The sequence below is a fragment of the Hypomesus nipponensis genome, chromosome 19, assembly GCF_054491055.1.
Source record: "Hypomesus nipponensis isolate SF chromosome 19, ASM5449105v1, whole genome shotgun sequence".
Classification (NCBI taxonomy): Eukaryota; Metazoa; Chordata; class Actinopteri; order Osmeriformes; family Osmeridae; genus Hypomesus; species Hypomesus nipponensis.
Genome location: NC_140379.1, coordinates 7,214,950 through 7,225,000, shown reverse-complemented (window position 1 = coordinate 7,225,000; position 10,051 = coordinate 7,214,950). Strand labels below are relative to the sequence as shown.

The 10,051-nt window shown below is 46.5% G+C and overlaps 1 protein-coding gene across 4 annotated transcripts in view; it reads left to right on the top strand.

The window, feature by feature from the left end:
* The window catches only part of adcy7 (adenylate cyclase 7), a 36,538-nt gene that overhangs the window by 20,469 nt on the left and 6,018 nt on the right, over nucleotides 1-10,051 (top strand). For 3 of the 4 annotated variants that reach the window (XM_084681606.1, XM_084681608.1, XM_084681607.1), the window contains exons 3-17: nucleotides 785-982; nucleotides 1,326-1,490; nucleotides 1,683-1,832; nucleotides 3,431-3,591; nucleotides 5,194-5,305; nucleotides 5,506-5,633; nucleotides 6,151-6,309; nucleotides 6,613-6,745; nucleotides 6,977-7,165; nucleotides 7,282-7,325; nucleotides 7,945-8,001; nucleotides 8,648-8,725; nucleotides 8,857-8,926; nucleotides 9,119-9,216; nucleotides 9,384-9,468. In XM_084681606.1, coding sequence (XP_084537732.1) covers nucleotides 785-982; nucleotides 1,326-1,490; nucleotides 1,683-1,832; nucleotides 3,431-3,591; nucleotides 5,194-5,305; nucleotides 5,506-5,633; nucleotides 6,151-6,309; nucleotides 6,613-6,745; nucleotides 6,977-7,165; nucleotides 7,282-7,325; nucleotides 7,945-8,001; nucleotides 8,648-8,725; nucleotides 8,857-8,926; nucleotides 9,119-9,216; nucleotides 9,384-9,468 — 1,827 coding nt within the window. The remainder of the gene's footprint in view (nucleotides 1-784; nucleotides 983-1,325; nucleotides 1,491-1,682; nucleotides 1,833-3,430; nucleotides 3,592-5,193; nucleotides 5,306-5,505; nucleotides 5,634-6,150; nucleotides 6,310-6,612; nucleotides 6,746-6,976; nucleotides 7,166-7,281; nucleotides 7,326-7,944; nucleotides 8,002-8,647; nucleotides 8,726-8,856; nucleotides 8,927-9,118; nucleotides 9,217-9,383; nucleotides 9,469-10,051) is intronic. The other variant, XM_084681609.1, reaches the window with a different exon arrangement.

The following is a 10,051-nucleotide window of genomic DNA, read 5'->3' as shown; positions in this document are numbered from 1 at the left end:
TTCTGTGTGTGTGTGTGTGTGTGTGTGTGTGTGTGTGTGTGTGTGTGTGTGTGTGTGTGTGTAGGTTTAGCTCCTATAGGTTTAGCCCTCACAGTAGGATATTACAGTTTCCAAAAGGGTTCACTAAATAAACATATAGAATAATTACACTGTTCTGTCCATACACAAGGTTCGGTAAGGACATAGCCCATTGGCTGTTATTAGTGGGCTGGGCTGCGGGCTAGCTCTGTGCCAGAGTACAGGCCTTCAGACTTGCTACCATGGCAACCAACATGCTCAATATACAATGCAGCGATGGCCTTCCTCGAGTAGGGACCTTTACATACTCGATATTTCCCTCTCTCTCCACCTCTCCCTCTCTCTCCAATCTCGTTTTCTTTCTCTCACTCTACACACAAGACAAGCACACAAAGGCACCCTCCCCCCAATCTATAACTCGGCCACCCAGCCACCTAACTCAATCAGGAAGATGCTGCCTCCAGCATCAGGACGTGACGCAAAGCCAGATGTGGAATGAGCCTGATATAAGCATGAATAGACTCTGACACTGCAGGATCCCTTTCATACACAAACACACAGCAAAGAGACTGACACTCGGAAGTCAGTCTCCTGTATTTATCTGAGTGTTGCGTCTGTCTCCTGTGTGCCATACACCTCACACACACACACGCACACAGACACACACACAGTCAATAAGGTTTGCGTCCTCCTTTAGCGAGGGTGATCGTTTCTGTTCATGTAGCATGTGTCCCGCGTCCGCGCGGCGGCGGCTTTGCGTTTGCAGAGTGCGGAGGAGCACTTTGCGTTCGTGAGCGTGGTGAGCTGCGGCCTGTGCGTGTTCCTGGCCGTCTTCGTGCTGGTGTGCACCGAGACGCTGACCCAGCGATGGAGGCGCCTGCTGGGCATGGTGGTCTGGGTCACACACCTCACCATGGGCTTCACCTTCATCTTCAGCGGACCCCTCATCCAGCCCTGGGACCAGGTACTGTCCTCCTCCATCCTGATGGGAAGTGTGTTTGCCTGTGGTTGTCCTTACACACAATGTTGATAACTAATAGCATAAAAAAAACAGAAGGTTTAGTGTCACTCTTAATGCATACTGAAGCCTTTGTGCACCTTAGTGTGCTTTTAAAAGGTTTGATCTCATATTCAAACACGTCAGTAAACACAAACACACACAACACAAAAGCTTTGACTCAATGAAGGAAACGCTATGTTGGGGAACAGGACTGACACTCCTGCAGTCTGTGGAGTTCTATGCCCAATCTCACAGATTATCTCTGTGTCTCTCTCTGTGTGTCTGTCTCTCCGTCCCTCCCCCCCAGGTTCCGTTCTTCCTCTTCATCATCTTCACGGTCTACACCATGCTGCCTTTCCCCATGTCCAACGCTGTTCTTCTCAGCATCATCACCTCGCTGGCCCACATCCTGGTCCTGACCTTGCGGCTCACCGTCTTCACCACACACATCCCCCCTCACCTAGCCAGCCAGGTAGGATGGCACCTCACAGTACTCATGTGTGTGTGTGTGTGTGTGTGTGTGTTTACCATATCTATGAGAGGAGATGTTTAAATGTACTTTGAGAGGAGAGTTTAGCAGAGCCATTTAATGAGGTATGGTCGACTATGCTATTATAGGAGGTCCTTTTAACTGTGCAGTGTCTGATTTTTCCGTTGCTTCCAGCTCCTATCCAACGCGGTGGTGTTCCTGTGTGGTAGCGTGGTGGGGGCTTTCCACAAGGTCCTGATGGAGAGAACCCTGAGGCAGACCTTCCAGGACACCCTGCGCTGCCTGGGGATCCGCATGAAGCTGGAGATCGAGAAGAGACAGCAGGTCAGGAGCACCACATCTCAACAGCTCCTCATCCAGCTGAGACTTGACTAGTGTTGGCGGGCTGGCTACAGCTGAGGGTTGGGTATAGTTTGGGGTATTTTTACGATCATTCCGACACCACATGAATGCAGTAAGCTATAATTTAAGAGGTGTTTCGGTCCGTTTCGGAGCACCAGAGGGCAAATATTTCGACAGCTCAGGCATATAAGTGGCACCGAAATCTGCATTCTGATTCAGTCCAGTACATACCGGTCGACCTTAGCAATAGCTACATGTTTTTATATAAGTAACTCTGAAGGTCTTCCACACTCTAAATACTGGGCACTAAAGCCATATTCAGATTATTTTTTATCTCCACAGTTGAGTGTCGAAAAAAAAAAAAACTACTAAAGAAGATAGAATACCATCTTAATAAAATGATTAAATGGTGGGAATTTATTTTGGTTATTAAATAGGCATGCTTTCAACCTGGTTCCATTTGGACTTTATTTAAACCCAATGGCCTTGGACCTTGCCAGCTGACTTTATTTTTCATTAACAGACAAATCCAAACCAAATTAAATTTGATTGGAATAATTGTGAGGATAAACGATATTGAGTTGTAAAGTAATGTCTACTGAGACCTCTGCTTGAAATGGCCTTTGCAATCATTTTTTCATTTGTTATGACTGTCGCTAAGGACAGGAAATCACATTGAAAGGGAGGCTGCCCTGTTGCCTAGCACGTCAGAAGGGAATGATATAATCGTTAACATTTGACATTCTGTTGTATTTGAATTGAGCCTGACAAAAAGGAACAGTACACAGTTAGCCAAAGAGTACAGTCACAGAAAGGGGATGGTAGGGTTGAAAACGGCTTGTACTGACACACACACACACACACACACACACACACACACACACACATACTAACAGTTTTGTCGAGAACTAGGGTGCTGTTGTTGGGTCCGGATAAGATCTGCCTGATCAATTACAGTTCTGACTTCACCAAGGCCACTTTGGATAAAAGAAAGTTTCCAAAGCTTCACGGTGAGCGGTCTTTTGAACCTGGAGGTGGTAAAACAAACTAGATTATATCTAGTCACTGCTGGTTTGACTGGCAAAAGGAGGTATTTATATAACTCCTGCTGAAGTACTGGGGAAACAAAAATCAAAAAGCTGAGAAGAGAGAGTTAGAAGAGGGTCAGACGCCTTTCTCATTAGACTCACGCCATGATGGAGAGAACAAGGATGACTGTGTAGTGATTCCAAGAGACATCATCGCCTTATGTTCTTGATAGCCTGCTGACAGGGATGGGTTCATAAGCCTCATATGTGATGTTCCCTCTCACTGATCATGAAGCTTATAACAGTAAGCTGGGTGAATGGGGGTCCTTGTTAGTCCAGTTAGCAGATGAGGTGGACACTGTGACAGCTGGTTGATAACCAGACTGGGCTTTCTTTTATGGCTTCATAATGTTTGGTGTGCCAGAGTGTGTGGCGTTGACGTGTGTGTGTGTGTGTGTGTGTGTGTGTGTGTGTGTGTGTGTGTGTGTGTGTGTGTGTGTGTGTGTGTGTGTGTGTGTGTGTGTGTGTGTGTGTGTGTGTGTGCGTACACAGGAGAACCTGCTGCAGTCGGTGCTGCCGGTCTACATATCTATGAAGATGAAGTTGGCCATCATGGAGCGTCTGCAGGAATGTAAAGACAAGGAGGCGCAGCAGCGACTCGTAAAAGACAACAACTTCCACAGCCTCTATGTCAAGAGGCACGAGAACGTGAGGTACAGCAGAGACTCTTTCTGAGTTCCAGATACCGCCCCCCCCCTAACAACTGCATGGCCTCATAGCATGGCTACACACTGTAAAAACTGGCCACAGTATGCCATCAAGAAAATACACTTCTCTCCATGGAAAAAGTCAGCCAACCCTTATTTTTTCTCTATTATTTGAACCTCTTTTTTGCCTACCTTTCTTTCATTCCTTTCCATTCATTCCTCTTTTATGTATTTGCTAAACGTTACTCCCTCTCATACTTTCCTTTCCCCTTTCTGCTGTGGCATGTTTGTAGTGTGTGAATAGTTAAGAGTACTGAGGTCCACAAACACAATTAATTTCATTTCCCAATTGCATCCAATGGAATGTCTATTTATACATTTACACTCATGGTGCCCGGTCCTCATGGAAAATGTGTTATATTTAGGCATTCATTCAAAACAAACCCACCCTGCTGCACCGTCAGCCACGCACCGATGACAGAACCACTCACACATATACACGTTTACCCCTCACCCCTGAGTGAACTGAGACTGGAGATTCTAAATGAGATGTGTTTGCTGCAGTGACCCAGATAAAGCTTCTTTTTGTTTTATGGGCTTTCATTCATCTAGAAAGTGCTGATGCTGAGTGCTGATGTTGGCATTGCTTAGAGACAACTTCTTAAAAAGAGAGCTTATAGTAATCACATGCATGCAGATGGGACAGTGTCTGCTTACCTCAACTGTGATTTGTGAACCAAATGAACCCTTGTCCAGACCCAAGTCTTGTCTTTATGTTTGTAGCTATTTTTTATTCAACCCCTCCCCAAACAAAACAATGTGCTCTTAAATGACCTGTCGAGAATGGATGACAATTGTCATTAGGACAGATTAATGTGCTAAGTCTTATCCTCTCCTAAATCCATCGCAAAGCAGTGCTGAAGGATACGCCCAATGGAATCCCCGTGTGAGCCCTGTAATTCGCCTGGACGAACACACTAGATCATTAGCCCAGGGAGAGGCACCTGGCTGTTAGTCATGTGGTGCTGCCACTGGCTCATGTGGGCCATCTGGGTGTGGCCCGGTCTGACTGATGCTAGCTTTCAAGCCAGCTACTTGTGCTGTGCTGGTCTGCAGCCAGCTTCCCAAACAGCCGGCCTCCCAGCCATTCTCTCAGCCAGCAAGATGGATCTTGCAGAACTGAGTCCCGACAGCGAGCCGGTGATTAGACATACTGGATATAAAACAGGTCAGGTGCTCTGAGTAGAGAGTCAGGCCAAACTCCTATCACAACATATTCCCTTGTTAGTAAGGGTCAAAGCACTCCCTAAATACCCTCCCTCCTGGCACTGTCCAGCCAGCTTTAATCAATTACTACCAGTTCATTTCAACGCCCTCAGTCAGACTCTTATCTGACAATGGTGTTCCTAGTTGGGGCAACATCAGAGAGATTTACCAGTTGAGTGGTTGTCAGAACCCACTGATGATAGACTACTGATACTTGGGTCTCATGATGGCGCCATCTGAGAGGTTTGACCTTTTTTTTGAGTCACGGCCAGTAGAATCCTTCTTTCTCTGTGTGCCCTCTCTGCTGGTGTTGAACTCATGATGTTTTTTGTCTTTTTTTAGTATCCTGTATGCAGACATCGTGGGCTTCACCCGATTGGCCAGCGACTGCTCTCCCAAGGAACTAGTCGTTATGCTCAATGAACTGTTTGGGAAGTTTGACCAGATTGCCAAGGTGAGTCAATCATTTATATATTTGGTGCATATGTTCAGTTAATACTGACCTCCCAGCTATGGTTTAAATGTTGTAAGCAGAGCTATGCACTTGCTCTCAAGACAATTCTTGATTACATATTAAGCCACATTTGAACATTTTGCTATATCTACAAAAAAGCCTCTTTTTTTTTTAAAGGCGGTATGTTTTCTTCTTCACAGGAGAACGAGTGCATGAGAATCAAGATTCTGGGAGACTGCTACTACTGTGTGTCTGGCCTCCCTGTCTCTCTGCCCAACCATGCTAAGAACTGCGTCAAGATGGGGTTGGATATGTGCGAGGCCATCAAGTACGTCAGGGGTGTTGAACACTGGGTCTTAGTAGGAGAAAAGACTGAACTATCAGATGTGGTTAACCTCTTTCAGTTCCAGACAACGTTTAACCGTTATTGTCCCCCGCAGTGTTGGTATACATGGAGTGCTTCCAAGGAGGCTGTAGTGCAGTGTTGACTTTGTTGGGCTGGAATCTTAGGCATGAACAATCCAGTAGGATAAGGTGATGAAGTAGGCTGTCTGACAGAATAGTGCTTGTGAGTGTGTTTGTGTGCGTGTGTAGTCCAGAGGAATGCAATGGGGTATGAAGTGTTTGTGGGAGGGCAAGTGAGGAGAGAAAAGGAGAAGGGGGGGGGGTTATTTCTGCTTTTCTCTGCCCAGCCAAAACAAAGAGCTTCATCTGAGAAGAAAACATTAATACTGGAGCACCCCTGCCAGATGTCTGTAATGTCAAATCAAAGCAATAAGAAAGGATCACAGAACCCAGGGGAGAGACCCACAGCGCTGACATCTTTTCTGATCCTGCCTATTCAGACAGGTGCGCGAGGCCACAGGTGTGGACATCAACATGAGAGTGGGCGTACATTCCGGCAACGTGCTTTGTGGCGTGATTGGTCTTCGGAAATGGCAGTTTGACGTATGGTCACATGATGTCACCCTGGCCAATCACATGGAATCTGGAGGCTTACCTGGGTAAGTTCATATTTGAATTAGAAAAGCAGTTTACATGATTTCCTGTATACTCATACTTGTGTATGATATCTGCATATATGTACTGTGCATGTAAAAACGCACAACATACATTCATGAAAACGTATGGTAACGCTTTAGATCCAGGTGCTTGTAATAAACATCAGTTAATAGCTAATAAGGAAAATTTATTAGATGTTTATTAAGAATATGTTGCCAAAATGAGTTACTAAGGCCATATTACCTATTAACACACCATTTTTCATAATGGATCATCTTGTAGTAACTCCTCTCTTCACTGGTCAGGCGTGTCCACATCACAAAAGCCACCCTCAAGCACCTGAACAAGGCTTATGAGGTGGAGGAAGGCGACGGGCAGCTGAGGGACAACTACCTGAAGGAACTCAACATCCAGACATACCTGGTCATAGACCCACGAGTGAGATACCCGTTCTGGGCTACCTTCACATCCTTTAACGGTTCTTGAATGTAAGGCCGCTCATCCTTGTGTGTGTGTGTGTGTGTGTGTGTGTGTGTGTGTGTGTGTGTGTGTGTGTGTGTGTGTGTGTGTGTGTGTGTGTGTGTGTGTGTGTGTGTGTGTGTGTGTGTGTGTGTGTGTGTGTGTGTGTGTGTGTGTGTGTGTGTGTGTGTGTGTGTGTGTGTGTGTCAGTCTAAGGACCAGCCCCTCAACAGCCGCAGCGTCCCTAAGCCCAGGGTAAATGATGGTCTAAAGATGCGAGCGTCGGTGCGCATGACACGCTACCTGGAGTCCTGGGGGGCCGTGAAGCCCTTCGCTCACCTGCAGAGCCGCGAGAGTTACACCACTGACGCCATGGTCAACGGCAAGGCCCGCTGCAAGGTACCATACGGAACGATACCCTTCAAATGTCGACTGATTTGTGTACATGCATGTCTATCTCCATGCCAAGTGTAAACGAGGTCACTCTCTTTCCCACGTTTTGTCTCTCTCTTTAGGACATCCCCCTGCGCTCAGCCCCTTGTTCTAAGATCCCTGAGAGGTGAGAAGTGTTTGCGCTGTTACAAGCGGGGGCCTCATGTGTTCAAAAGTAAACATGTGGTCTGTACTGGCCTCACGCTACTACTGTTATGTCACAAACTTCTTCTGAATACTCATACTGTATGTTTACACCGCTTACTCTGAGTATGTTCAGGGATTTGTATCAAGCTGGATCCAATATTTTTTTTTTTTTACAGCTGGACAGAAATGACCTCATGGCAATATTAAATCATCGTGATTACACCAAGCCACATAACGCTACACCAACATGCAAAAAGCACAAACATGTTTTTATATGGTCTTTTTCTTCTGGCGCAAGGGCTTAGAAGTTGCTTTTTTCCACGAGAGTCAAAAAGCAAAGCTGCTTTATGCGAGCACAGCAGCTAAATTGCCCTATAAGACTTTTAGTCTGGCGTGTGGTTAGTGAATGCAGATCCTGTAAGTGGATGGGTAAGAGCTCCAGCCCCTGCATTCTGCCTGTGATGTGGTCTGTAGAAGTGTGTTCTCTCATTCGGCCACACTCCTCTTTCACTCTCACACTCTCTCTCTCTCTGTCTCTCTCTCTGTCTCTCTGTGTCACCATTATCAATGTGTCTCTCACTGTTGCTGTTCTCCGACAGCTTTGACGAGTCTGTAGAGGAGCCCTTCTCCTTGCCCGCTCCCCCCAGCACCCATAAGTGAGTGTGGGCTGTACAGCCTGGCTCGCAAGCTCTCCTCCCACACAAGGAGAGACTTGCTGTTCCCCCACTAACCTCCAGGCCACTTCTACCCCCCCCCCCCCCCCCATTCTCTCCCTCCCACCTCCGCAATGTGAAGAGCTGCATCCTGCTCTTCTCCTGGGTAACAGGGCGACACAAGGTCTCCACAAGTTTCCCATAATCCTGGCTGATACCACTCCTCACTAAGTGCTTTTTAAACTGTCTTTTCTTTCCCCACTAAAGGTATGCGCTGTTGTAAACACTGGGAGAAGTGTGTGTGTGTGTGTGTATGTGTGTGGGTGCGCGCACGTTTCCTTCCTGATGGGCCATGGGGCACAAAGCAGGGGGTACTGCTGGGAGACTCCCCTGTTGTCCCCAGAGTTCAGCTAACACACGACATCCTGCCTCCGCCACACGCAGTAGACCGCTCTCACTGGCACACACCCAACCTGTCTTTCCACTAATTCACTGGAATGGCCTGAAACCAGTTGCCTCCTCTCGTCGCTAACTGGAATAGAATAACCTGCATGACCCTGTCTCCTTCCCCCTTATCGTTGGACGTTTGTGTATTGGTCTTTCGGTCCATCTGTCCTACTCTCCCTTACTACGTTCTGCCCATACCCAGGAACAAATCTCAGAAGAGCAAGTTTGACGAGGAGCTTCACAATGAGATGACCACGACCATCGACGAGCTCAGCAACAAGTGAGTCTCTCTGAACAGACAATACTAGAATGTTGTCTTTCATTTCTGACGAATTGAGAGTAGATGTTCACAGCTAGAATGTGCAATTTGTTTCCCCCCCTTAGCATTTACGTCTGTCTGTCTGTCTACAGGCAGTGGGTGAAGTCTGAGGAGATCAGCAGCCTAGCTTTGTGGTTCCCAAAGAAAGAGCTGGAGAAACAGGTCAGTGTCTCTCAAGGCCAATCTTTCATATGGATAGCAAGATCAACGTTTTTTTCCCTCTATATAGCTCAGCAACACAGTACACAGTTCAGAGCACACTGTACTCTGACATCTCGCCTACACACACACAACTTCCTTCTTGGCGTGAAAAACGAAACTTAAGAGGTTATAAATGTCTTCTCCTCTTTACAGTACCGCGCCATAGACCTGCCTATGTTCAAGCACTATATCAGCTGTGCCGGCTTCATTTTTTTCTGCATCTTCATGGTTCAGATGTTTGTGACTAAAGAGTGAGTTGTGATATGCTTCGACACACAATGTCCCAATGGCATTTCCCCCAATTGATTTTCACCTGCCATTTGAATCGTTTTTCCTTTTTGGTGTTTAAAATAATGCATATTTGCTCTTCAAAGTAACAGATACAGACAGTAACCACAAGTGTTTCATCCTCTTTTAGTCCCAGAAGGCTGGGCATTTCTTTTGGAGTGCTGGCCTGTGTCCTCCTGTTGACCCTGGGCATCTGTTTTGCAGGTCATCTACAGGTCAGTATGAGGCTTAGACTAACCTCACAACACAGCCACACCTCTATTCATGGTCTTCAGAGTTCAAATTATGGGGGGGCTTAGGGATTAGGGGGGGTTGACCCCCCCTAATTAAGACTTGGACCCCCCCAAAAGATGTCAAACCAACAGGTTGGGGATGTGGATACATTTAGATATCATTCTTACCTGTAATCGTAAATATTACTTTACGCCCTGGAGAAGAAGTTGACCCCCCCGATTGTCATTGTATTCGCACTCTAAGATTACTCAGTGGGTGGCATTGGTTATGTTTGTGTGGTGTGATCCATGTTTTTTTTTTTTTTATTGAGGGAGTAGTGGGAGTGTTACTATGAGTGATTTTTCATAGTACTTTATTAGTGCTTGTGATAACAACTGTGACAATGTCATTGACTGGTTCTTTTATTAGCGAACACAGTCAACCTCTATTGGACCATGACACCTGGTTCATAGCATCTCAGAGCCAGTCTGGGAAGACCGGTTGCCTGTGCATCCTGTCACACATTCTGCCCTTCTAGAAATAGCCGGAACGTTTAGTGCTGCATCAATCACACATGATGAGTCT